This window comes from Anolis carolinensis, chromosome 2, assembly GCF_035594765.1.
Source record: "Anolis carolinensis isolate JA03-04 chromosome 2, rAnoCar3.1.pri, whole genome shotgun sequence".
Classification (NCBI taxonomy): domain Eukaryota; kingdom Metazoa; phylum Chordata; class Lepidosauria; order Squamata; family Dactyloidae; genus Anolis; species Anolis carolinensis.
The window spans coordinates 301,332,520-301,360,015 of record NC_085842.1 but is presented as its reverse complement, the minus strand read 5'-3'; the positions used below and the strand labels follow the sequence as shown (position 1 = coordinate 301,360,015).

At 39.6% G+C, this 27,496-nt stretch overlaps 2 protein-coding genes across 3 annotated transcripts in view; both read right to left on the bottom strand.

The window, feature by feature from the left end:
- The window catches only part of LOC100566857 (complement component C6), a 147,809-nt gene that overhangs the window by 59,056 nt on the left and 61,257 nt on the right, over positions 1 to 27,496 (bottom strand). The gene's annotated exons all lie outside the window — the stretch shown is intronic.
- The window catches only part of plcxd3 (phosphatidylinositol specific phospholipase C X domain containing 3), an 86,843-nt gene continuing 61,256 nt past the window's right edge, over positions 1,910 to 27,496 (bottom strand). For both annotated transcript variants that reach the window (XM_003216230.4, XM_062972452.1), the window contains exons 2-3: positions 24,288 to 24,996; positions 1,910 to 3,731 (exon numbers count right to left, since the gene is read on the bottom strand). In XM_003216230.4, coding sequence (XP_003216278.1) covers positions 3,575 to 3,731; positions 24,288 to 24,996 — 866 coding nt within the window. In that variant the 3' untranslated portion in view covers positions 1,910 to 3,574. The remainder of the gene's footprint in view (positions 3,732 to 24,287; positions 24,997 to 27,496) is intronic.

Below are 27,496 nucleotides of genomic sequence, written 5' to 3'. Positions count from 1 at the left end.
TGCCAGCTCAGCACCAGGGTGGTTTTGACCACTAGCCTGTGAAGGTGGGAAGGAGTCCTGACCATCTGACAGTGCCAAACCTGCCTCACCACTGTGGTCACCCTTACCATTTCCCTCCTCTTTTCATCATCGCAGTAGCCAGCAAGTGTGACATGGTTTGTTTTAATCACTCTTTGCTTGGAGTTACATCGGCCAGGATACCAGAAAGATGTAGGATGGGGAAATAGAGGAATTGCACCCTCTTCCCACTCCCTTCTCTGATCACCTCATTGCTTCATCTAACATCACTCAAAGTAATGAGTGGTGGACAATAGCCATGTCACACCCACTAGCCCATTGCAATGACAAGAACTGGAGAAGGATGCTGAGCACCATCTCATGTTCCTGGGCTGCCCGGGGAATATGGGATGGCTGTGTTCACAGTTATGCCCAGTTCTTTCTTGGAATTGACCCAGCTGTTGACATAGACCCAAAGTCACAGTTTGCTTTGGATTTTCAAAGAGAATTCAGGGCAACCTGTGACTTTTGTTAATGCAGTTCAAAATTTGGTTAATGCAGTTCAAAATTTGGATAATGCAGTTCAAAATTAACCTGAACCATATCTGTGCATTTCAGGGCACATTTTATAGCAAACCTTTCTCTCCTCTACTACTGTGCTGCCATCTTCCAATATCTACAATCTAAGATGATCCTCTCACTCTGACTTATGATAGGGATGTATCTTAGTGTGTGCTGTGATAGAGCAACTGGATTAACACATTTTTCCCCAGGCATTCGTTGGGGAAACAGAGGTCAAGAGGTTCTGAGGATTGTTGGAAAGTGATGGTGAATCTTTCTCATGATACAGTATGCAAAAGGAGGAATCATATGACAGCCAACAGAGTAATGATGATACAATTTGGATAATTTTGTGTCATTATGCAACAGGGAATGGCGCATTTAAAGAAAAAAAATCAAATGGAATTGCAATGTTGGAAAGTGGGTCGGGCTGTGGTGCAGGCTGGTAAACAGCTGCTGCAATAAATCATTCTGACCATGAGGTCATGAGTTCGAGGCCAGCCTGTGGTGGGGTGAGCACCCGTCAATTAAAAATTAAAAAATATAGCCCCTGCTCGTTGCTGACCTTGCAACCTGAAAGATAGTTGCATCTATCAAGTAGGAAATAAGGTACCACATAAAAAAACATGGGGAGGCATGTTTAACTAATTTACAACGTTGGAATGAGGAAGTGAGGAAGTGCCATCAGAGTGGATGATGAAGCAGCTGCTCCCCCCGTGGCCAGAATCGAACATCCCCTCAGGAGAAGGTTAAATTGCCTCTGCGTCTGTCTGTCTGTTGTCTCTGTCTCGGTTCGATGTGTTTATGGGCATTAAATGTTTGCCCTATATGTACATAATGTGATCCGCCCTGAGTCCCCTTCGGGGTGAGAAGGGCGGAATATAAATACTGTAAATAAATAAATAAGAGGAAAGTTTTTGGTCACAACAGATCTGATTTTGTGGTTGATTTTGTATGGTCTCAGAAATCCTGTGGTAAGACTGCACATTCTAAATCAAGTTAGGCTGTTTCTCAGAGAGAGAGAAACTAAACACCTGATTCATTTATCAAATCTCCTTTACCATTCTATTATTATTGCAATCCACATCCTCCAAATGTATCTTTAAACTGCAAGGCAAAGGTGTGAATCTTGTACCCTCCAGATGTTCTGTACTACAGCTCCCTTCAGCCTGAGCCAACATGACCAATATTTGTAATATTGGAAACTATAGCTGAGAGTATCCAGAAAACATCAAATTGCCTACTCTGCACTTGAAGGCTAAGAAGGAGGCTAACATTTCCTTACTTCAAGAACTTTGTCACCTCTTAGCATTTCATATATTCCCTTAAGAACAAAATGAGTGGTGAAATCTTCCGTCAAATATGCCGTAGGTGGTATTTTTCATCATACATTATTACACACAGACAATGAAAGGTTATGACAATGTAAGGTTATTAACAGCACATTGACCTATTCTACTCTTTACATAAAACAATTTTCTCTCATTCCTGAATAAGTGTTATTTTTATTTTTCGTTTTGGGCGAGCTAGGACAATGTCAGCCTCTGCACTTAATGTTAGCCTCTGTTACACAAAAAGTCATTCTTTTGGGATGTAAACATTATTTTCCAAGAAGAGGAAACAAATCAGTGAGCTGAAGCCAAACTTGGAGTGCATCTAGAATTAGTACAGTTTATTACACTTTAGCTGCCATGGCCCAATCTATGGAGTCATATGAGCTGTAGTTTAGAGAGGCATCAGCACTCTTCAATGAAGAAATCTACAACCAGCATTCCTTGATGGAAATGAGATGCGAGAAAAGCGGGATATAAATAAATAAATAATAGCTAAAGACCTTGTAAAACTACAACTTCCATGATTCCATAGCACTGAGCCATTGAAGTTAGAATTGCACTATATATAAAAATTGAGCACGCTTTATAGGTAATGGTTTGACCCACTGAAAGCATCAAATTAATACAAGTGATAGTTTCTATTGACTTCTGACAAATTCAAGGCTACAAATGGTGTTCAATCACTTTCAAGAGAACAAGAGACTAACAACGGGGATTTCCTTTTCAAAATAAAAATCTAATGCATATTCCAAAGCTTAGATCTAATTTAAGCTTAATGGAATGATGACTGCTGCTAGTGCAGCAGTGAAGGTTGTGCTCATCAGTTGTAAAATTAGTTGTGCAAAGATTAGGCAAAACTGAAACACAACCAGCTCCATAAACTCTTATTCACTATAATTTATATTAGTTACTGTTCTTGTACTGAAAATGTGTGTATTATGGGATTTATGGTAGCCAACGTAACTGCATATTGTTGAGAATTTCCAGAAAATGTTCATAACATCTGTACACTAATAGTTGGACCTGCAATTCTTTTCTAATTTTAGCTGACCTTTAATGTAGATGGCATATACCTTCCGGGGGGGGGGGGGGGAACAACTGATGCCACCAATTAGCGCAACATTAATATGTGTAGGACACTGGTGTACTTTGACAGTGTGTTCCTGCATAGCAGAATGGGATTGGATTGGATGGTTCTTGCGATTTCCTCTATCTCTATGGTTCTACTATTCTAAGTGTCCTGACAGTAGTAATACCATCTTAGCTTATGGTTCTGCTTATGAAGATGAGAACTTACTTCACAGAGAGAAGGCAATATAGGGCCACAAGGTATGCCTTAATAATAATGAACGGTCATCAAAATTACCAAAAAATATTTGGTTACTGACGTATTATTTACTAATGGCTTTCTTGATTAAGACAGCCATATGAATGAAACCTGGTTGCGTTTCATGAGACATGAGCAAACTAATGTCAAAAAATGATAACAAGTGGAAAAAACACTTTTCCATTTTGTGCCTATCCTTTCTAAGTCCTCAGTACATTCAAAAGAAAAGATAGATATATATATATATTCAGCATGTGCTTACAAAACCTGTGTCACAAGATTACAACCTAACCTAACACAACTGGGTTGGGGAGAAAGTTCCACTTTGGAGCATACTGGAGACACGATGGGACTATCAAGTTGTGCCAGCTTCCCCTTCGTACAAGTTGTAGTTCAGTTTTATCACTGTGCTGACAAAGTCGCCCAGTTCTACAAAGTCTGCAGTGACAATGTTGATACCACTTTCACCCGGCGTCTGGGTCCGGACCCATTGCATCATGGCAGGGAGGGCTCTGGGGAAAGAAAGGGAGAGATTCACACATCAGTGAAAAGAGTATCAGTATCTGGAGCAGAGCTTGGAAAGAGTTCATTACTAGTAATATATGTCTTGTAATTGATTCCTTCTATATTACAAGATAATGCACCATACTGAAGGAAAATGTCACTCCTTTTACAGTGTAACATCACATGGTATGTGGGCTTCCCTACATGATGGAGGAGGAAGATCACATGGTTCAAGTGTTGACTCACGTTCTGCTTTCTACTGCATTGTGGGCATTGAGGCAAGAAATGTAGTTAGTGTTTCTTTAAAAAATGTATAACTATTACACACTAATTACTGTAATTTTTGAGCTTTTGATTTATAACAAATCTTCATATGCTGAAAAGTAACTTTTGCAGTTCTGGAGGATTCTCTTGAAAATGATCTTTTTCTGCAATTGAACTTGGGTCTGCCTGCCCTTTTCATGAATGGCTTCCAGTTGCTTTTAGCCAAGAAAACTCAGTAATAAATAGGCCTGATCTCCTCCTATCCAATACTGTTTACTTTTTACTACAGTTTACATTCTACCTGTCACATTAGCATTTGCGTCAATCAGTAGAGGAGACAACAGGAGTGCATCAGCCTCTGTAGAAACATGGAATTAGCTGCAGAAGAAATAGCTACAGTTGGATATACATTTTAGATTAGCTACAGTTCAGGATGTCATTAAAATTCAAAAGTGTGGTTCATTTCAATGATACTTAGTGCATACAAGTCGCATTTCATATACCATAGTTTGATGTTGACATATTTCTTGCTGATCATATTTAATGTCCACAGTTCATCTGGTTTTTGATGGTATGGCAAGCAACTAAAATATAAGCTAACATTTTCCAAACTTTTCCATAGAGCTCAGTTTGTAGGGGAGAGGGTCAATGGTCAAAAGTAGTACTTCATCAGTTTGCTAAAATTCTCCTAAAATTCGTTGGTTCCAGGTCAAGACAAAACAACAATACCACAACATTTTCCTAGTTAGTTGAGAAGTCTATTAGTACATTTTCTAAAATATAATGTATAGAGTTTATGTTTAGGGACTATTCAGTAGCTTGCTATTTTTAATTTTTATATTCATATTTTAACGCATTTGCTCTGCTTTTAATGGTATTCTATAATGTTTGCTGTTAGCCATCTCAAGCCCCTAGATTGGAAAAATGCAGGATAAAAATAAAGTAAGTAAACTAACTTGTGGCTGTGGCCTAACATCATCTTCATTTAACTCTGCACAAAACGAGACGCTCATACAAAGGACTCTACTTTTGCCTCCACAAATTATGACTCAAAACATAGGCTGCAAGATCAAGGAAACATTTTTGGACGTATTATTTAAAATATCCCATACACTGGTATCTATGTGCATTTGCTATTTGCTTGAGAATGGTTGTCTTTCTGGTGGCAATAATAAATATATATGCCCTTCTTTATAATTCACATTTTTGTCATGCCTCAGTACTTCTACTCGGTTTTATTATGCATTTTCCAGGCAAAATGGAAACCATGCTGTGTAGCAGCTACTCTCAGAAAGTCTGAAAAAGCCTGAAAAGCTGTACTATGTACTCTGAAAAATGGGATGGGAGGAAGAAAGAGAGTGTGACAAAAGGAAATTATATGCAACTTCTAATGTACTGTTCCATAGTCTTTTAACGGTAACTGCAAACCATGTGGAAAATTTCAAGAAGTATATACACTGTACTTCGGAAGTATATATTCTGAATTTCCACAGTTTTAATAATGGTAATAAACAAACAATTTACAGGGTTGTTGTATGTTTTCCGGGCTGTATGGCCATGTTCTAGAAGTATTCTCTCCTGACGTTTCACCCACATCTATGGCAGATGTACCTCACAACCTCTGAGGATGCCTGCCATAGATGTGGGTGCAACGTCAGGAGAGAATACTTCTAGAACATGGCCATACAGCCCGGAAAACATACAACAACCCGGTGATCCTGGCCATGAAAGCCTTCGACAACACATTAAACAATTTACTCACAGCTGTTGCTGCAAGATTCATAAAATCATCCACACAAAAAATAGAGCTTTAATATACTCTTTGGACCTCATCCCAAAGAGTCTGGGCTCAGTTTCCCATTTGTTTCGGAAAATGGAGTCCCACGGAGGCCATCACATGATATAAGGGCACCTCAGGTGGGACTCCATTTCTGCAGCTCATGAAAACTGAGCCCAGAATGTGTTTTCAGGTGTTGGGTGCTACCAGACTCCAAATGACAAAACACAGGGAAAAATGGGGAAAGGACATGGGATGGCTGGCCATCCCAGAAGATGAACCTCAACAGGTGGGAATGAAGTAAGACAGTTCCCTCCACTTCATACCACTTCCCCCCCTGCTCATGGGATGAGGTTCTTAATGTTGTTCAGTTTTCACATGTGAGCTCTCCTATTCAGAATCTCAGGTCTTGAGGACCAAATGTTGACACCTAGGGATATGTTCTGGGGATGTCACATAGGACATGTGTCTTGGTGATATTATCATGGTGAGGTTACAAGTGTAGCCCCTGAACATGTCACGAGGCATGATATCTCACCCATCAACTACAAGTTTAATAAATGAGGAAAATATATACAGTACAGTCTCACTTATCCAAGCTAAACGGGCCGGCAGAAGCTTGGATAAGCGAATATCTTGGATTATAAGGAGGTATTAAGGAAAAGCCTATTAAACATCAAATTAGGTTATGATTTTACAAATTAAGCATCAAAACATCATGTTATACAACACAGAAAAAGTAGTTCAATATGCAGTAATGTTATGTTGTAATTACTATATTTATGAATTTAGCACCAAAATATATTGAAAACATTGACTACAAAAATGGCTTGGATAATCCAGAAGCTTGGATAAGCGGGGCTTGGATAAGTGAGACTCTACTGTACATTCAGCCTTCCATAACCATGGGTTCTGCATCCATAGAGTCAACTAACCATGGCTGAAACACATAAAAAAACATTTCCAATAGTAAACCTCAGTTGCGATGCACTCCCTACAAGTATTCCTTACAGTAGCCTCCAGCCATGTCACGGGCTCTCTCTGACGCTTGCCTGTTCAACATTTTATATAAGGGATACCGTTTTCCTATGCCATTGTATATAATGGGACTACAGCACCCACGGATTTTGGGTTCTACAAGGGATCACTATATCCACACACTTTTCAAGGCTGTATGTTCACCCCGAAATTCCTCATTCTTACCCTGAGGATTGGAGAAGAGCAGATAGGGCACAACCTCCAAGAACTCTAGTTATATGCCATTAAAAACGGGACACTCTGCACTCCTTCTTTCACAAAGAGTGCATCCTTCCCTGCAGCAACATTCAGAAATCTTTAGATCACCCTTGTTTAAATGTCACCATAACCACATTCAGTATTATCTTGTCTCTCTGTATGTGGATTTGTTTGTGTTCCTAGCCCTGCTCTTCTGCCTTTAACAGCCTGTTTCATAATCCTACAGAGGACAAAGCTTTCTCTATCATTTTATCATCATGCAGGAATTTTTAAAAATCTACCTGCTTCCTTTCAAAAAGCAAGTTGCTGCTAAAAGTGAAAAGAGCCAAAGACATGGCAATTCTCATTATTTTCAGACCATCCTTTCAGTTCATTATCCATCCTTCAAAACTGAAATCCATTCCTTTTTCTTAATAATAGCATGCCAGCTGCCTTGTGCCAGAACCTGGAAAAAAGCAAGTTGGTAACTAATTTATTTTTTCAGTAACACGCTAGAATGGTGTTATATGTTTGCTTGCAATGACAAAAGACATACAATATGATCCATTTATCTGTGGGATTTAACAATGAACACTGTTGAAATGAAGGTCTTCCAGTCCAAGAATACCATAGTAATTATGAATAAACTAGAAAATGCCTAGGAAAGTATTATATTTGGGCTCTACCTGTTACTTATTACTTGCTAAAATGCCTTTGGTCATGTCTAAAATATTTGGCTTCTCCACAGGGAGTTTCCCCAGCTGTCAACAAAAGTTCACCACTGCAAATGTGGGCAAACCACAAATTAAAAAAAATATTTTCCTCCCTAAAAGAACACCTCTTTAGCAATCTCTAGATCCTTCAGAGTGACTCTGTGGATAACTTTCACCAGAAACTGACCACAGAATTGGTCTGGAAGACCTACAAAAAGGGCCTCTTCCACACAGCTGTATAAAATCCACATTGAACTGGATTATATGGCAGTGTGGACTCAGATAATCCAGTTCAAAGCAGATATTGTGGATTATCTGCTTTGATATTCTGGGTTATATGGCTGTGTGGAAGGGCCCTAATTCATCCAGTATGACTCTACGTTCAACTTCCATCATAGAGTCTAGCTCAATGACTTAAATATTCCTAGAGAGTACATATTAAACAAATTCTGCAAAGGCTAAATCTGCAAAAGCGGTCAGATGACTAAACTCTGTAATACTCCCCTACCCAACATTTTCTCATAAAATATAAACCAGGAAGACTGGCATTCAGTTGATTAGTCCCAACTAGAACAGCCCTGTCAAGCCAATTGCAGAATGGTGAGTCAACATGTAGGTCAATCCCACTGACTCAAACTAATCTAGTCAGAGATAAAAATTGATTTTAGGCTTAAATGTATGTTGTTCTAAACTGTGTATTTTGATTATGTTTTATGATCTGACAATTGTATCACAAACTATACTGTCCACCACCAAAGGAGCCAATGCTTCTTTCTGCATTTGCAGTGTTGATTTCCTGCCTTTCCCTCCCCTCTCCCCATCCTCAAACTGCAAGTTGGGTTATGAATAACCACAGGAGGCACTTGCATTAGAATGGTACCATCATTAACATCATTAACATGCTGTTACATTGTCAGAACATTATGACTCAGATGTTCAACTTCTTCTAGTGCTTTAGTAGGGCAGAAATGGCTGTACTTTTCTTCTCTTTTTCCCTTCCTTCCTAAATGTTAATGTGATTAGCTTTGCCATAACTTTATTCTCAAGAATTAATTGTGCTAGTTTTCTTCCAACCTATTTGAACTAAAAAAGGCTCAAGTTAACACCCTTAAAATGAACCAGAAAGCAGTATTATTTTCCCCGACATCTTATGCCACAATGATCCTAAATGCTTCTAGATCTCAAGACCTTCTCAATCTTCTCTAGTCCTAAGGATGATGGGAAAGAATCTCCGGGCAAGGGCACCGTCCTGAAAAGTGTGAACAACGTATTTTCCTCTCTTGCTAGACATGATACTATTTACTTGAATGGCATAGACTATGAAAATAGGATTGATGCTTCAGGCATGTTTAGTGATACCACTACAGCCTGCTCTCTGTGCTATCACAAGGGGTCGTCCATGATCTCAGGTTTTAGTACTGAAATCTCAAGCACAGAATCCTCCAAACGTAGTACTCTTAACCTCAGAACTTCAAAACGTCCTGAGGTCTGTGGGATCAGGATATGTGTTTTTAATGACCGCAGATTGTCACGCCTCACATTAGTAAATAGTTGCAATATGAAGGTGGACATGCTATTTCACACTACACTGTGATAGCATTTTGATCTACTTCAACTGCAACAGCAGCAAGTGATGAAATCCATTGGTTTGTAGTCAGGCAAAGTGTGATGACTCATGGGCCATGTAGTCCCGTTCCTAGCGCTGTTGTGACAGATGAAGAGGAAAACTTAGGTTTCCCACCGTTTCAGCCAGAATTGGAGCTTTCTCAGCCAGAAATGGAGCCCTTGCACCTGCAGGAGATTTGTCTTCCAGAAGTTTGTCAAACAAGCCCTGAGCCGAAATCTCCCCCATTTTCTCGCCATGATTATTGTAAACAACAGAGGGGCGCTCAGGAGGCGTCTCGCAGGAGCGCTAGGATCGCTGCAAAGCATTCAGCTGATTAAGCCTGCTTCCCATGGGAAACTTTAAGGAGTCATGCATCTGGACTCAGAGAATAGCTTTCGTTTCTGGTTCTCCAGAGAACTGCTCTTTGGCGGGAAAACGAGACCCTACTTAGGTGTTTTGCCCACGAAGGAATCTTGCGGAGTCAATTCGTCAGCTTCGGGAGTAGGTTGTGTGTGGACTACGCTACTCCCGCATCCAAGTCATTTGCTCTCGTTTCCAGCCCTGCCTTGCTTCCCAGGACCCTGCCTTGCTTCACGGACCTTGCCTTGCTTCCCGGACCTCGCCACGTAATTACCACGGATCCTGGTTTTGCTCCTCGTTCTTGTTGCCTTGAATCAAGCCTAGTGTTCCAAGAATCAAGTTACTTCCTAGCCTTGCTTAAGTTTCACGGACTAAAGGACCTTGTCATCTCCCCTCACTTTGCTTGGCAAAGTGAGTGTTTCGGTTACTGGATTATAACTTTGGACCTTAATATTTCATATTGGACATTGTTTTCCTGGACTATAATTGACCTTTCCCGAAAGGTCTTCTTCTGAACTTTATTCTGCACTTATTTTTATTGACTTTACATATTTCCTTAATAAAGATATTAGATAGATTCTGGCCTCTGTGTATGGTTATTGGTGCTCTGCAGCCTGGGTCGTGACACAAAGCCCCAAAACTCCCTGGATGAAAACTGTAAATACTAAATCCCAGTATTCCCTAGGATGTTGCCATGGTAGTTAAAGTGGAATATGGCACTATAATCAAGTACACTGAAAAAGTCCCAAGAAGGATTTGACTCCGGGGCTGTTCTTTTTATGAGCTGCACAAACTTCCCCACTGATTTTTTAATATCCTGTATATTCAACCTTCCACAGGCACAGAGTAGAGACACCGGAGATCTTTTGAAGGTGTGTTCTGTATCTGGGTACCATTGTGAACAAAACATATCTTTACCATGCTAAATTCCTGCCTATTAGTATCCTTCAGTAATGAAATTTTCCAGCTGAAGAATTAATCTTTTTCTACTGTATAGCTTTTCATTAAGTACATTTCGCAATGGCCTTTGGTCACCTTGCGATAAACTGGAACTAAGGCATGGCTTTTGCACCTCTCCCTTTGATTGGATCACTTGAATTAGTCTCTTGTGGAGAAGGAATATCACAGCAAACAGCTGGCTGAAACTAATACCAGCAGGTGCTAGGAATCTACAGAGTGTACGTAGGGTAATTTCTTTTGAGTTTATTGATCTTAAGTAGTTTGGTATCCAGCTCAAGGAATGAGCAACCACTGGGGACTTCAGCAGAGAAGCTGTGTCTGACACTGCAATCTGGACTTGTCAAACTAAATTTAACTGCCTGGCTATTTAATTATCAGTTTAGACTATAATATGCACAACACCGTTCAGATTCAGGGAAAAGTCAAAGAACACTTGGATGATGATAATAGCTGGAATTCTGTTGGTGGCATGTTGTGTGCTTTCATGTCATTTTCAAATTATGTTTAATTTTTCTCTGGCTAGAAAAAAGGAAAGAAGAGATTATCATGGCATGGAATGTAACATTTATAATATCAAGTTTCTTATAATTTGCCAAATGTATTAATTAACTCCACTGAACAGAATGAAATTTGATTCACATGAACAGTGCTAAACTGCCAATCTGTGGTCATTCATCTGTGTTGATTTTAGACATTCAAGTGATATCATGATTCTGTATGAAACACACCACAACTCTACCAGCATTCAATATAAAAATGGGCAACTTCTCAAGGAAGGGTGGGTTTTCACCACCTTGCCTCAGGCAAATAGTCCTGGGACAACCCAGGTGACTCAAAAGGTGTACAACATCAACTTTTCTTTTACTTTTGGCTGAAAAACAGCAGTTATTTGGGGGAACAACCAAATTTGCCGTGCTTTAGAACAATTTTGTAGCAGGTGAGATTCTTTGGACACTAATTTCCCTTTCTCGTTGGGAGTGGCTTTGGGGTACACAAGAAGAGATCTGGAGCCACATACAACCTATCCCTGGTCTATTATAATAGCGTTCTGAATTTGTAATGTAAATGTCTAAACCAATGCATTAATAAGCGGAGTCAGCATCATGCAACCTGCCTGCTAAATGCTGACCTTCCAGTGGTCTTTCCATTTGTTGCATTCAACAATAACTTTTGCTGCACAAAACTAATCACCACAGGAATCAGATGTCATCTTTCTTCTTCCCTTCCAGATGGAAAGAGAAGACTTTAAAGTACATGAAAGCACTCTGGCACTTTATGTACCACAGAGAGATGCTACTGTTAAATCTTCAGGGCAGCAGTAACGTCAACCTCAGGCCTCAGTGGGCCTCAGTGGTTTCTCAGAATCCCGTACAACCTCTTCTTCCTCAGAGCATGGTGGGCTTCTCTGGAGATTTTTAGACAGAGCCAGATGGCCATCTCTCAGAAGTGTTTTGATGGTATACTTCAATATGGTGGGGGCTCTTGTGGTCTCTTCAAACTTTATGATACTATGATTCCCCTCCTCTATTGAAATTGTCATACTTATATCAGTTCAATAATTTTTATTTTTATTTTATTTTTTCGTGTCAGGAGCAACCGGAGTTGCTTCTGGAGTGAGAGAATTGGCCGTCTGCAAGGACGTTGCCCAGGGGACGCCCGGATGTTTTGATGTTTTATCATCCTTGTGGGAGGCTTCTCTCATGTCCCCGCATGGAGCTGGAGCTGATAGAGGGAGCTCATCCGCACTCTCCCCGGGTGGGATTCGAACCTGGCAGCTTTCAGGTCAGCAACCCAACCTTCAAGTCATGAGGCTTTTATCCCCTTGGCCACCGGGGCTCCAGTTCAATAATCAAAGAAGGTACATTGAACTCTTGGGGCCTACTATTGTTTAGTTTCATTTATCTCCATCGTTGATTAAAAAAAACTCATAGATACTCAAGTCTCATTATATACAGTAAAATGATGTCTCTTATTTATATATTGGACAATCAATGTTAGCTTTTTGGATTCCTTTTTTGGGGGGATATTTTGATGCCATGGATGGCTTGATCTGTGGATACAGAATCCATAGATATGGGGAAATGATTGTATACGATTATGTCTGCCTCTCATTGACAGGCCTCTTTTTCCTCCCCACAACTAACCATCATGACATCCCTTACAGTTCAAAATCTGTCACAAATGCAGCCTCTTGATATCTCATTCCTACGTCAGCTGCACAACCACCAGAGATTCCACAACAAGGTCCTGACCAGGGTCAACCTGTCTTCATTTATGATATCTGATAAGAACACAGCAGGAGGTAATTTAACTTCCAGCAATGACAATACACTGATTTGCTTTCCTGTACAAGGCATATGTTGTCTCCTTTACTAAATCCCACATCCGACACAGAGCAGTTCTTGTTCAGTGGGAGCCAGTCCTGAATTGATTCATTCCCGCACTGCTGGACACATTCCCTTGATGGAATATTCAGTGAACAACCAAGACTAGGAGCCAAAGTGACATGGGTAACCATGCAACTATGAAATGGAGCACTGATGTGAGAATACAGGAAACCGAAACTAGCTTGCTCTGGGACCGTGGCTACGTGTCACTGAACAATCAAGACATGCATCAATAAACACTGGGGAGACCAATAATGAGGTAAATGACATGAATGGAGAGATGGGGAACAAAGATAGATTACATTTTAGTCAATGAGAATAGCTCAGCAAAAAACCTGAAGACAACCTATGGCAAAGTTTCACTATTATGAAGCCAGTTCTTAAAATTTTGTCATGGGGCTCTCTGTTAAAACAACACCTTTCCAAGGAAGGGCCAGAAAATATTTGTTCAGTTCAGTTTTTAAATGCCAACTTATTTAGTTCATGTTTCCTGTTCCAATACATTTACTGAAATACAGTTATGCTTTTATATTTGTGTGTTTCTTTTAATGTTTGTTCAATTTTAAAGCACCATTGTTTGTAAAACCATCAACAGAAAAATATATGCGTGTGGAGTTTGTTTTAAAAAAGATAGCAAATCCATTTTTTTAAAAAAAACAAAAACAAATTATAGGTGGCAGCACACTGTTGGTGACAAGAATGCATAACTGAGCATGTTTTTTTGTTCTTGTAAAATTTGTTCAAATAGATTTGGTGCCATTTGGAAACAAGTCCACACACCAGAAGTGCTTCTAAGATGTGCCCCATTTTTAGTGATAATTATATGGAGAGTTCAGTTCTTAGAACTGAAAAAACACAATATAAGTGCATATATTGGAACATGGTGGAGTCTCCATCACTGAACATTTTTAAACAGAGAATGGATGACAAGGTCTCAGGAGTGCTTTGTGCCTGGTTGGTGTTGGACTTGATGACCTTTGCAGTCTCTTCCAACTGAAGAAATTCAACTGCACTGTAGAATTAATGCAGTTTGAGCCTACTTTAACTGCCATGGCTCAATGCTATAGAATCATGGGAACTGTAGTTTGATGGGGCACCAGCACTCTTTGGCAAAGAAGGGTGAAGATCTTTAAAACTGCAGCCGCATGATTCTGTAGTACTGAGTGCAGGCAGTTAAAGTGGTATCAGACTGTATTAATTCTACAGTATGAATCCACCTTATACTTCTGTTATTTAGCCACTTGTGCTCCTTCTATTTTTTATCAGTTTTATACAAAATTATACAATGCTTTTGATACAAAATAAAAAATAAACTTCTGTTATATATTACAAGAATGTGTACATCAAGACAAACATTAGTGAAATATCATGCAAAATACAACCTAGTTTCTAGACTAGCCTCACAGAATCTCATAGCCAGGAGAGCTACTGCAACTTTTTCAATGAGACTTTCTTATATCTGGTTGAAATGGGATGTTGTGAATACACAGAGCTATCTTTTTTATTAATCCATCTTAATCATAGTCAGTGTTTCAGATATTGCCATTAACAGTAGATCCCGCCTTAGTAGGTCAGCATATGTAAAAAACAAAGATGTGTCCTGCAGGAGTTTGAACTATGGAGATGGGTTCAAATTTTCTCTGAGGCCATGAAACACACTGTGTCACCTAGAATCAATCACCGGCAGCATATGCCGGTTCTCTTTTATCTTAGAGTACCGTAGGAAGTAGCTGTGTGTTGAGGGATGGGAGCCAGTAGGCTCTGTGGTATAAGGGAAGGGAAACCGGCATTGCCACCAAATTCAGTCCTGTCTGATGAAAGCGGAAGCTATAAGGCAAGGTGTACTACATGGTTATTGTTCATAGATACTTCTTTCCACGTGTTGTTGTGTGCCTTCAAGTTGTTACCAAACCTTGTTACAGGAAAAAATAATTCTGCAAAATCTGTTCAAAAGAAGTTTGCCATTGCCTTCTTCTGAGGCTAAGAGAGTATGACTTGCCCAAGATCACTCAGTGAGTTTCGTGGCTGAGTAGGGATTCAAATCCTGGCCTCCAAAATCATAGTCCAATGCTCAAACCATGCTGGTTCTGCTAAGGTGTGTCTTTAAAGCAAGTATATCCTGATGTCATACACCTCTCCCACATAAGCACACATTTCCACATTTTCTTGAAAATTGAAGCCTCACACTTGTAGCAAGTAACCTGAATCTGCGCTTTAGACCAATTGAGGACATCAGATCTACTGATAGCTTGATGGGCTTGGTCACTGTGTACTCCATTGACTTTTGTTAGGCTGTCATTCATTTGACATGGCAATTGCTACTTTCTGGCCTGTTTTCCCCTGCAATGGAGCTTTGGTTCTACTATTCTTAGCTCAGTCTAGTCACGCATGCAAAGCCATCCTTTCATGAAGGCTACCAGCATGCTAACAACAACAACAACAACAACAACAATACTTTATTTGTAGCCTGCCCTGTCTCCCCAAGGGGACTCAGGATGGCTCCCAACATAATAAAGGCAAGCATTTAATGCCTATATAAAACAAAAAGAATATAAAAAACAAATACAGTATGATACATTATACAATGAATTAAAACAAGTAACTTAAATAATCATCATTAAATAATCATTTAAGTGCTTGCCTACTTACATAGTACTGGTTGCTATAACTAAGTCTATACAGTGGTATCTTGAGTTAAGAGTTTAATTTGTTCTGTAATCAAGCTCTTAACTCAAACCACTCTTAAAGCAAATTTCCTATTAAAATGCTATTAATCTGTTCCGACTCCCCAACCCTCATTTTTGTTACATACTTTATAAATAACAAATAATGTATAAAGGCACATTCACGTGGAATAAAAAAGAAAGATCAACTTGAAAATGGTAGAAGTACAAAGTAATGGCATAATTGTAGAAGCACAAAGTTATGGCAAGGAAGCACAAAGTGAAGAGGCAGAAGCATCATTTTCTTCATATTGTACTCATTCCAGTCTCCTTCCCTTTCTTGCTCTCCCTCCCTCTCTTGCTTCATGAAGTCAAACATACCAGAAATAAAAACCACAGAAAATCAACTAACCCAAAGTTCCTCAAAGCGGACAAAAGCAAAGCAAACAGCAATCTCCCAAAGCAGATAAAAACATGAGGCATGGAGACACGAGGCACGGAGGCTGCTCCCTTGAAGCCCTAAAACCCTGTATTCTCGTGCTAGTGCTTCCTCTGATGTTAGCTCTCAACTACGCGTATGTCAAAGCAAACCCAGGCCAAGTGATGACTTAACTCAAAATGCTCTTAAGTTGGATGCTCTTAAATTGAGGCTCCACTGTATTTGAAAGATTTCCTGAAACAATTAGCATATATTTCCCCTCCCTTCTTTCTTCCATACTACATGTATTTTCCTCCTGATAAATAGCCATAGATTATAGCAGTATCCTACAGTATTCTGCTAGTGTAAACACACCAAACATTGTTACAAAATTATCATGATCCTGTGCTTTTGGAAAGAAAGAAAGAAAGAAAGAAAGAAAGAAAGAAAGAAAGAAAGAAAGAAAGAAAGAAAGAAAGAAGGGAAGGGAAGGGAAGGGAAGGGAAGGGAAGGGAAGGGAAGGGAAGGGAAGGGAAGGAAAGGAAAGGAAAGGAAAGGAAAGGAAAGGAAAGGAAAGGAAAGGAAAGGAAAGGAAAGGAAAGGAAAGGAAAGGAAAGGAAAGGAAAGGAAAGGAAGGGGGAAGGAAACAGGGAGGAGGTCAACTTAAAACATGAGGGTTGCATCACAGCAATAGTCTTTCAAAGTATCATTGTATTGTAAGGCATTGCCTTGGCATATTTAAAGTTTCACCCTCTGCATTACTGTAATTGTCTTAAGCTCCAAGAAACAAAAAACAAACCACTTTTCTCTTGGTAAACAAGAGATGGACCTGGCAGATTTCCAAGGCTTCAAACTGCTCATTGCCATCAGTTTTCCTTCACTCCTTAAAGTCACTTTATCAAGCAGTAATATATTCCACATGACAGTTGCTTAGCTACCAGAACTCTCATTTCAGGAGGCTCTACAACTGAAACATCTTGGCAAAGGTCAGAGCCCACTGAACAATTCTTCCATCACTTTAAACCCACCTATCCTTCATTCTTCTCAGAGCATAATTCAAGACTGGAAAAAGCTTCATAGCAGTGATATGCCCAATCACCCCAAGCATGACATATCTTCTCAAGCACAATGCTATTGTTTATTTTATTTTTTTTACAAAAGTAACTCTGTGGACTTTGTCAATTTTTTCTTTGCCTGTGAAATTTTATTCCACACAACATGTGGCATTTCTACAAGTCTTGAAATAATCTTGGGTTATCTTTTAAAATCAGAAGTAAAACTTGGCCTGCTAACATAGAAAAATTGGACACCACTGCTTCGGCTAGAGGCAAGAAAACTTGGATGGTTGTATGCTAGGCTGTATGGCTTTATTAGAAACATAGGCTCATAAAATCATAGAGTTCAAAAGAGCCTAATGACTATCCATTCCAGCCTGCATCCAGTTGGAAAAATCTACAGCTAAAGTTGAGGAGAAGACTCCAAACACTGTTTAACAATCTTCAATGAGTTCACCAAGGAGTCTATTCCACTGTCAAACAGTCCATGACATTGTAAATGAAACCAGATGACCTAATTATTTTTCAGTGGACTGCTAAATAAATGCAAATATCACTTATTTATTGCATTTTTGGACTACATAGTAACACCTACACCTATCTTTCTAAAAGCCAGCATGGCGCAGTGTTTAAAGGGCTCAGCAAGGAATTTTGGAGACCACCGTTTAAATCACTGTTCAGACATGGAAATTTAGTCTGAAAAGAAAGTTACAAGCCTCTTCTAAATAAATATTGCTAAGACTACTATATGAGAGAATCACCATAAATTGGAGGTAACTTGAAGACACATATCAACAACAAATCTAATCGTCCCATCAATTCATCCAACCATCCACTTGCCTACCAAGTCACCATCTTAATCAGGCAAATCAAGAATCCAAATTTCAGTGAATCAATCTACAACCTTGCTGTAAAACATGATCCAGATTTGAAATGCTCCTATCCTAAAAGAGATTAGCAAATTAGATCACCACAAGTGAATATTTGTTCTGTACACCTCATCATAATTGGCTGTTATGAATGTGGCTTAATTTCTGTCACTCTGCATAATTATAACACATTGATACCGCTTTAACCACCAAGGCTCCATGCTATGGAATCCTCAGATCTGTAGTTTTGTGAAGCATTTAATTCCTTGCCAGATAATTCATCCAACAACACATTACAAGATTGCATAAATGCAGCTGTAGGAGTGAAGGGGGTATCAAAATATTATAATTATGAAGAACGAAACATATCTATCCTTTCATTATAATTTATTTAAGTACCATAGTCAGCGCCTCCTTGAGGTTCCCTTTCACTTCAAACAAGCCAAGCATCAGCCCTATCATTTCTTCCATCCCGAGGCAACCTAAAATGGCAAATTGCCTTGTACTCTAATAGTCCTTGTATTCGTGCAGCCAGTGTTTTATCCTTGAATCTGCATATGTCAAGGGCAGGATAATCCTTCCAATCATTCATTAATCATATCTAAATTTACTTCAATTCACTGCTTCTTGCTTAGGGTCCTTATCTAAACAGATCTTTACATCTTTTTCCCTCTGTTTCTTATCCAAAATGTCAATGAAACAATTTTAATCAAAGCATGATTCATTTTCCAACCAATTGTGCTCAATTCTTCTTACCTCCCAGCACTAGTCTACTAGAATGTTTTGTTGCTGTCAATAAACTGCATACCAACTATCTAACTGAACAAAAAATTGCAGGATTCAAAAGAATAGAGAGTTCTCTTTTAACAAGGTTTTCCAACTTTCAGTTCTTTCTAAGAGAAATCACATTAACATTTCTAAAATCCTAGCTTCAGACCAAGCACTGCTTCAAAGCATAATCACAGTGACAATCTTATCAAAAGTAATCAGAGACCATTTATGAGTGTTAGTCTATGGCTTGCTCTCCAAGCAATTTATGGGGAGAAGAAGAAAAACTAAAGGCCCATCCAGATAGGCCCCTATCCTGGGACCTGCCCGGGTTTTTACCGGGGATATCCAAATCACGCTCCCAGTAAAAACAAATAATTTAGAATAAACTCGGTTTTTCCAAATTAATTAAATACCCCTAATAGATCTGGGCCTTCCTGAAAGGCCCAGTCTAATGGGGTATTGGTCCTGTGGGGACTCACTCCCGGGATTATTTGGGGGGGGGGGGGAGTTCCCACTTGCCATCCTGAATCTTTTAAGTTTCTGTAGCCCAAAGGTCCGAGATGGTGCCCAATCCCTTTCCCCCAGCCCCCAAAACAATCCTTAAAACTAAAGAAAACTTCCCTGGCTGCCATTAAGGTCCTCCTGGTGTCCTCCCGGTGCGAGGAAATGATGTTTCCTGTCCTTGCGTTTTCCGTCTAGTATTATGGTGTAAGACCCATATCTTAATTATTGATGCCTCTTCCTCTGATTTTCACACTATCTTCATCAGAGTTTGATTCCGTTTTGCATATGATATGTTCAACATATTATTTGAATAGATAAGGTGATAAAATGCAGCCTTGCCTGCCCTCTTCGCCCATTAGAAACCAGTTTGTTTTTCCATAATCTGTCCTAACAGTGGACTCTTGTCCTGATGACACGTTATGCTTTACAACAGTAAAATGTTGTGGTATCTCCAGTTCTTTACATAAGCATATCCTGAATACCAACGTAGTGCAATATATGTAGTTCAGTGGTCAATGAACATTGCTGTCAAGTCATTCTGATATTTACAATGTGCAGATGCAATGTTTATGGACAATATACATTCACATGTTTTTGTGGTCTTTTGTGCTATGGTCCCAATTACACAATTGTGTTTATACTACAATTTGCCAAATACAGCTGAATTAAGAAATCACTCCACATGGGAACACATTATTTCTCTGCTTAAGTCATTAACATGATGTGATCTTTATGCTGCTTATGAGCTTCTTAGAAACATCTGAATGATCACTATGGAAATAAACTGATTTTTGAGCCAATTTTGAGTTGGATACAGTGAGAGTTCTTCCAATATTTATAGGGCATTGGAAGTACTGTAAATTGAAGTTTAAAATTCCTGTTTCCAAATCCAACACTTCTAGTCACTGTAGCAATCATTCCTCTGTTAGAAGCAACATTACTTAATCATTATCTCAGAGTCTAAAAATATCTACTGTACCTTAGAGCAAGTAGAGCAAAAGAAGATGTAAGAATCTTTGAAAATATAGCCAGTGCATATAAAAGTTAGAGAATCTGGGCCAGAGCAGATGCTTTTAGAGAGAGATCATCTCTTCTTGTTCTCATAAGTTAAAAAGGATCAAATATATGAAGGTTGCATCTAAATCAGCTTACTGTGTCTGGTAGTCAAAGTCAATACTTTTTTTAAAAAAAGAACTACTTACAAAAGTTCAGGAATTGTGAGAGAAGGTAGATGTTTTTGAAATGGGAAATGCACATGCCCCAATCATTAGAAGAAGGGTGCAATGATTATCTAAAAGTGCAGAGAGGTGTATGATCCATCAACGTTAACACATTTTTCCTAGTGTCCATATCTGGGTTATTTCTCATCCATATCAACACAAGGATGTTTTTGGTATGATCTACAGGTGTTTCTGCCTTTACCCTGAAATCTGCCTTCCATAATTTTCGTTGTTTGTGATGGTACTGCATACAATCTGAAGGGCAGAAGCCTATTATTCCACAGCAAAACAGAACCAGTATTAAGCAAAATAGAAGCAGTATTAAGTTCCTTAGAAGGAAAACAGATTCAAAATAAACCACCTCCCAGAATTTCAGCTCTGTGAATGCTTCCACCACATCACTCTTCTTTCCCCTCTGTATCTTGGACAGTTTTCCCATTCTCGCAATATTTTCCTTCGTTTCCCAATATCAGGAATATAGTGCAAATAAACTATCACACTAGAAATAGTGGTATGATACTGAGTTCATTGATGAGTTTTTCCCATCAATGAAAAGAGCCAATCCATTCATGATTCTGGCACAATACAAGTACAGGACAGACATGATGTTGTGCAATAAGCACCATCTAAAGCTTTTATCCACAATTTCATTGTCAGTCCCAATGTAGAATAGAGCCGTTGAATCAATTGGTTTTGCATAGATGTCAAATCACATTAATAATGGTTTCAATAGGTCTACTCTAGTCAGGAGCAACCATTTGAATGCTGGTCACCAGTTGCAGGTATAAGACAAAACAAGAAGCAGATGCTCAGCAGAGAATTGCCATTCATTGAATCCTTGATAACATCATGCCACATCTGTTTATTAAATCAGAAAAAAGCTCTGAAGAATCTTCTCTTCTTGCCTATCCATGGTAACTGACATTTATTATTTATCCTCCCATAGAATTATTAGACCTCTGGGACTAGCATTATCAGCCTAAAACAAATATGGCTTTGGTTCAATATTGGTTATTGAACCGTGTCTTAGCAAATGCCTGGAGACGTCTTTTCCTTTTCTTTCCTGCCTTGATTACAATGGTGCTCCTGTATCGTACATTTGCTTTGGTGCTCAAGGGGCCGGGGGGGGGGGGGGGGCTGGAGCAGAGCAAAACCATTTTTCATTCAGAGCAGGACAAATGAATTGTGCCCTTATAATTCCCATCTGCATCAGAAAAGCAGCTTTGTGGCAAGTGGGACTATGTGCGTCAGCACACAGTGTCAGAACAAGCTCTTTTGTTATGAGCATGCAGTGCCCTGTCACACTCTATCAATGGACATACCTATCTGCAGGGTCCTTATGACTGGATGCATGTATCTCTCTCCTCCAATGAAACATCTGCCTAATTCACACTTGGAGGATTATTCTCTAAATATATGCATTTAACAGCTATAAAATATTTGAGTTAGAGGCAAAAGGTGTCAGGTCGGTAGTTCCCAATCTTCTGCCTCCTGAAGTTGTTGGACTTCAAGTGCCAGAAGTCCCAGACAGCTTGGCCAGGTTTCAGAGATTGTGGCCCACTCCAGATCAGCAACATCCGCAAACTCAAGATAAGGAACCACTGTATCAGGCACCCTATTTTAGTCCATACCTGAAACCCTGATAACAATAACAGGTAGAAGTAACGACCAAGGTTTCACACACTAGGCATGACTGAACAGAACCAACCCTTGATCTTCTGAAAGTTCCAACTTAGAAAAAAGGTTTTGAGAGTTTGATCATGCTGGATGGAGGATTCAGAGAATCATAGAGCTGGAAAAGACCACATGTGCCATCTAGTCCAGCCCCCTGCCATGCAGGAAAAGCACAATCCAAGAACTCCTGACAGATGGCCATCCAGCCTGTTTAAAAGCCTCTGTTTATGAAGGAAGGAGCTTCCACTACACTTCTGAACAGCTCTTACAGTCAGGAAGTTCTTCCTAATGTTCAGATAGAATGTCCTCTCCTGTAATTTGAACCCATTGCTTTGAGTCCTAGTCTCCAGGGCAGCAGAAAATAGACTTGCTCTCTCTTCCTTATGACATCCTTTCACATATTTTATATATGGCTATCATGTCTCCTCTCCACCTTCTCTTCTGCAGGCTAAACATACCCAGCTCTTTAAGCCATTCCTTGTAGAGTATAGTTTCCAGACCTTCGATTACTTTAGTCATCCTCCGCTGGACACCTTCCAGCTTGTCAATATCTCTCTTAAACTGTGGTGCCCAGAATTGGACACAGTATTCCAGGTGAGGTCTGACTAAAGCAGAATAGAGCAGCACCATGATTTCCCTTGATCTAGATACTATACTCCTTTTGATGCAGCCCAAAATCCTATTGGTTTTTAGCTGCTTCATCACAGTGTTGGTTCATGTTCAATTTGTTGTCCACAAAGACTCCAAGATCCTTTTCACATGTACTATTGTCGAGCCAGGAATCACCCATCCTGTATCAGTGCATTTCATTTTTTTCTGCCTAAGTGTAGTATCTTACAATTCCCCTTGTTGACATTCATTTTGTTAGTTTTGGCCCAGCTCTCTAATCTGTTGAAGTCATTCTGAAATTTGATCCTGTCCTCTGGAGTATTAGTGATCCTTCCCACTTTGGTGGCATCTGCAAACTTGATAAGCATGTCTTCTAAACCTTCATCCAAGTCATTAATAAAGATGTGGAACAGAACTGGGCCCAGAAATAAACCCTGCAACACTCCACTAGTCACTGCTTTCCAGGATGAAGAGGAACCATTGGTGAGCACCATTTGGGTTCAGTCACTTAACCATTTACAAATCCATCTAAAAGTGGTATTGTCTAACCCACCTTTTATGAGTTTGTTTGAAAGAAGCTCATGGGGGAACCTTGTCAAAGGCCTTACTGAAATTCTGGGAATTGCAGTCCCAAAATGATTTTTTCTAGTTTTCTAGGAGCAGAGGAACTTTAAGTATGAAGGTATTTTAAAGGACATCTTGTCTAACTACTTCTATGTATTGGATGTACCCAGAACATTTCTGAAATATGCCCGTTTGAGAGAGGATAATCTTTCCTGACCTTAGTTCAGAAGTTGACGCATGCCTTCCCTTTGCCCACATTGCTACATTTATTGTGGGACATTCTGGCTACTCTTAATCACTCTGATTTTAAAACATGACAATCCTTTTGGGTTGGATTCAAACTGATTCAGACTTAAAAGTGTTTCAGATTTTGGAATTTTGGATAATGGGTGCAAAACCGGTAACAACATCCACCTTTCTCCCAAAATTGCAATTCAAGGCAGCTTATAATTTTAAAAAATATGGCTAAAAGTGAACATTAAAATAGAATTAAATTATTCACAGTATTAAAACAATTTGATCATCAAGTGCGAAGAATAAAATACAATTTCAAAAAGATGAAAAGCTATACTTCACCCACTATTCCATTCCTTTAAAATGTTCTTGTTTTAATAGCCTCCCTGAATAAAAAGGTTGAGCCTGCCAGCAGAAGGGCAGCAAGGAGAAGGCCATTGTGATCCCCCTTGGAAGAGATTTCTACAGTTTATGGAGAGCCATTGAGAAGACCCCATCTCCCATCCCCAACAACCATGTTTACAATGGTTATGGGGCTAAGGAAAAGGCCTCTCCAGATGACCCCAGAACCTGGGCAATTATTAGTCTGAATTCTTTACAATCCTCCAATACTATTTCTGCATTATGACCATAGAGCTAATGTCAAGGATGCTGCTATTGTCACCAAGCCCCTGAACACAACTCAGTATGTAGCCACTCACCTTTCAGTGATTGTTTCTCTGAGGCCGCTGGCAACCCCCTTGACCACTGTGCTTGCCTTTGGGGTCAGCACCACCTGAGATATAAAAAAGGAGCCCTTCTTCCTTCTCTCAATGATTGACGTCTGAAGAAACTGGATCAGTTTTTCCGGATCCGTTGTGTTTGCCCATGGTGCTGGCATCATCTGTCCTGGCCATAGAAATGGGACTTCCAAAGCCACTGGGCTGTGATAAAATACCAAAACTTGATAATCCTTCTCCCAGAGGTACTGGAGACAAACTTCATGGGCAAATATGGCAGGGCACATTTTACTCCCAAAAGTGTCTTTGAGCATTTGGACCAGTTTTTCATGGTGACATTTCTGCATCCCATAGAAGTGGTTGAAGTCCAACAAGACCACTTCTTTATGATGTTCGGCAAGAAAGGCACTGATCTCCTCAAGGCCCTCGTTGACTTTGGCACTGAATAAACCATGAGCAAAGTAGAGTTCATTGTCAGGGTCTCTGGGCTTTGTGGAGATTCTAAGATCAAAATACCGTATGCCAGCTCCCAGCTGACCAGTAAAATTCATTGTCTGTGTTGCCAGCCATTTCCTCATCAGCTTTTTAGCCACAGTTCCAAACACAGAGACAAAATTCTGGACAGTTTCTGGTTGCTCGGGTCCAACCGGAGAGGCCTCATCAATGTAGAAGCTAAATGAATCATGAGACCCTGAGGATAATACAAAAGAACATTTTCTTTTTGAAAAAGAATTAAGGCAGGATGGGTGAGGAAGGGATAAACACAAGTGCCCACCAAGCATGCCCACATTTCTCACGAAAATATACCACAATACAAATTACATTTTTTTCCTTCTCCCATGTTATTTTAGTATCACCTATTTTAACATACATGCATGTTACTACTAACACATGTTGTCATTTGACGTCAAGTTGAATTCAGCATATGGCAAACCTGGTCAGGTTGATGAGTTTAAATGGGCCAGCTGAGGTTCAAATTTATTTTAAGAAGGCACTTTCAATAGGCATATTCTTAATAACATTAACTGCCTGAAACTGAGTCAGACCTTTTCTTCATCTGACCCAGTAGTGTCAAGTCTGATTGGCAGACATTCTCCTTGGTTTCAGGTAAATTATTTCCTAGCTCCACTTGGATACAGCTGGAAATCTTATATTAAATTACTATCGAAGATTAACCCTCTGTAGCCTCCAAAATCAAATGAGATTAGCTAATGTGGTGGTTTCTTTTCCTTGTTCACATTGAGTTTAACATGCATCATTCAACATACCTGAGGGACATAATTATTTTGGTACTTGCTACGTCAATAGAATAGATAGTTTTGACTGCTGACTGTTTGGAAGTCAGCCCGTATTTGCCAGGGTCTAATAGGACTGCTCCATAGAAGGAATTGCCTCCATCAACAGAATCAGAAAAAAGAGTCCAACTTTCCAACACCCCTACAAACCAATATATATTTGAAGACCTAGATGTCCCATTGGTCTAAAGGGAGAGAAGGGGAAAAAAGTCATGTTGGATAAGTAGATATCCATTTATACACCTCACAACCTCTGAGAATGCCTGCCATAGATGTGGGCAAAACATCAGGAGAGAATGCTTCTGGAACATGGCCATATAGCCTGGAAAACACACAATAACCTTAGATACCCATGGTTGACAGGGGGGTATTGAAAAGGAGGGGGAAAAGATCAAAAACTCTTCTGAGCTACAACTAGCTGTTTCCAAACTGTGTTACTTCAATTATTGATGCGTCTTAAGTACCTTGTGCCACAAATGTTGCATGAGGAAATATGCGGCTCACCTTCCTCATTGTCAGTGAAAATCAACCTCAACCTAGATCCAATCCAATCCAATCTGAATTATGTGGGAGAGGAATTAGCCCTAACATCTATGGCAACAGATATGAAGAGAAGGTGCTATCATCATGCATGCCTCTACAGGTCTCTTTCAGGGAAGGATGAGTCTGGTTTTTTTTTTTTACACTAAACATCCTCTAAGGAGTACAGGGTTTCTACCTTCAAGTCCTGGAGAAGTGAATCCCAAAACTATTTTAAAAGGTTTTTTTTTGGAGGATAAATATTCCCAAACTATTGGAAGTTTTGATCCATCCCACCCTTTCCTCTAAAAAAACTGTTCAAGGTAGCTAGCAGTATCATTGAAAACAAGTTATACAATAAAAGGATTATCATCTTTATAACAATCAAGAGATCAAAACAGTTTAAAAGTATGGGAATACTTGTATATCTTTATAAAACAAAACTTCAGAAGGTTACAAAATAGAATGACCACAGGAGCAACCAGTTCATTGGTAATGATACCACACAGATGATATTCAAGATGGGCTGTGTGAGGTGATAAGATGAACAATCCTGGGAGACTATAACCCTTGGTGTTAAAGGGTGAGACGAGAGTAGGATGTTAGAAAGTCAGAAATAGAGTGTAAGGGTTAATTAGGAGGAGAGGAATGGAGAAGATCTGAATGTGGAAAGAGTTCCAAAAGTTCATGTTTAACTGAATTGTTACATAACAAATCTTTGTTTTCTTGTTATGCGCCTTCGGGTCATTTGCAACTTGTGGTTAACCTATCATGGAATTTATCAATTTTTTGAACAAAAGTTCAGTGGAGGTTAGACTCCTTATCTGAGATTGAGAGAGGTGGCTTGCCCAAGGTCATCCAGTGGATTTTCATGGCCAAGTAGCTGAATTTATCTATAATTTACACCCTAATAGTTTTTCCCCCCCGCAAGGATTGGATCCTGAGATATTAAACAGAAAATTATGGTTAGCCCTCCACTTTCATCATCATCATCAACATCATCATTTGATTACTTATTAATCGCCCTCCATCCAAGATGCTCTAGGCGATTTACAAGATAAAATTGTAAAGGATAAAAATACATACATACAAATATTGGTAAAATTAACATAGATTAAAAGCTCTAGTAAAGAGCAGGGTCTTGAGTGCTAGGGTAAAAGGCCCTAACTCACGCATGGCTCTCATATGGGGCGGCAAGGCATTCCATAAGGCAGGGGCAGAAATAGAAAAAGCTCTGCGTCTGGTCCTTTCCAAGTGCACTTCTCTAGGACCCGGTATATAAAGTAAGTCGCGTTGGGATGGTCGTTGCGACCTCTAATGATGGGAGAAGGAGAGACGGTCCCTAGGGTATGATGGGCCCTGGCTGTAAAGAATTTT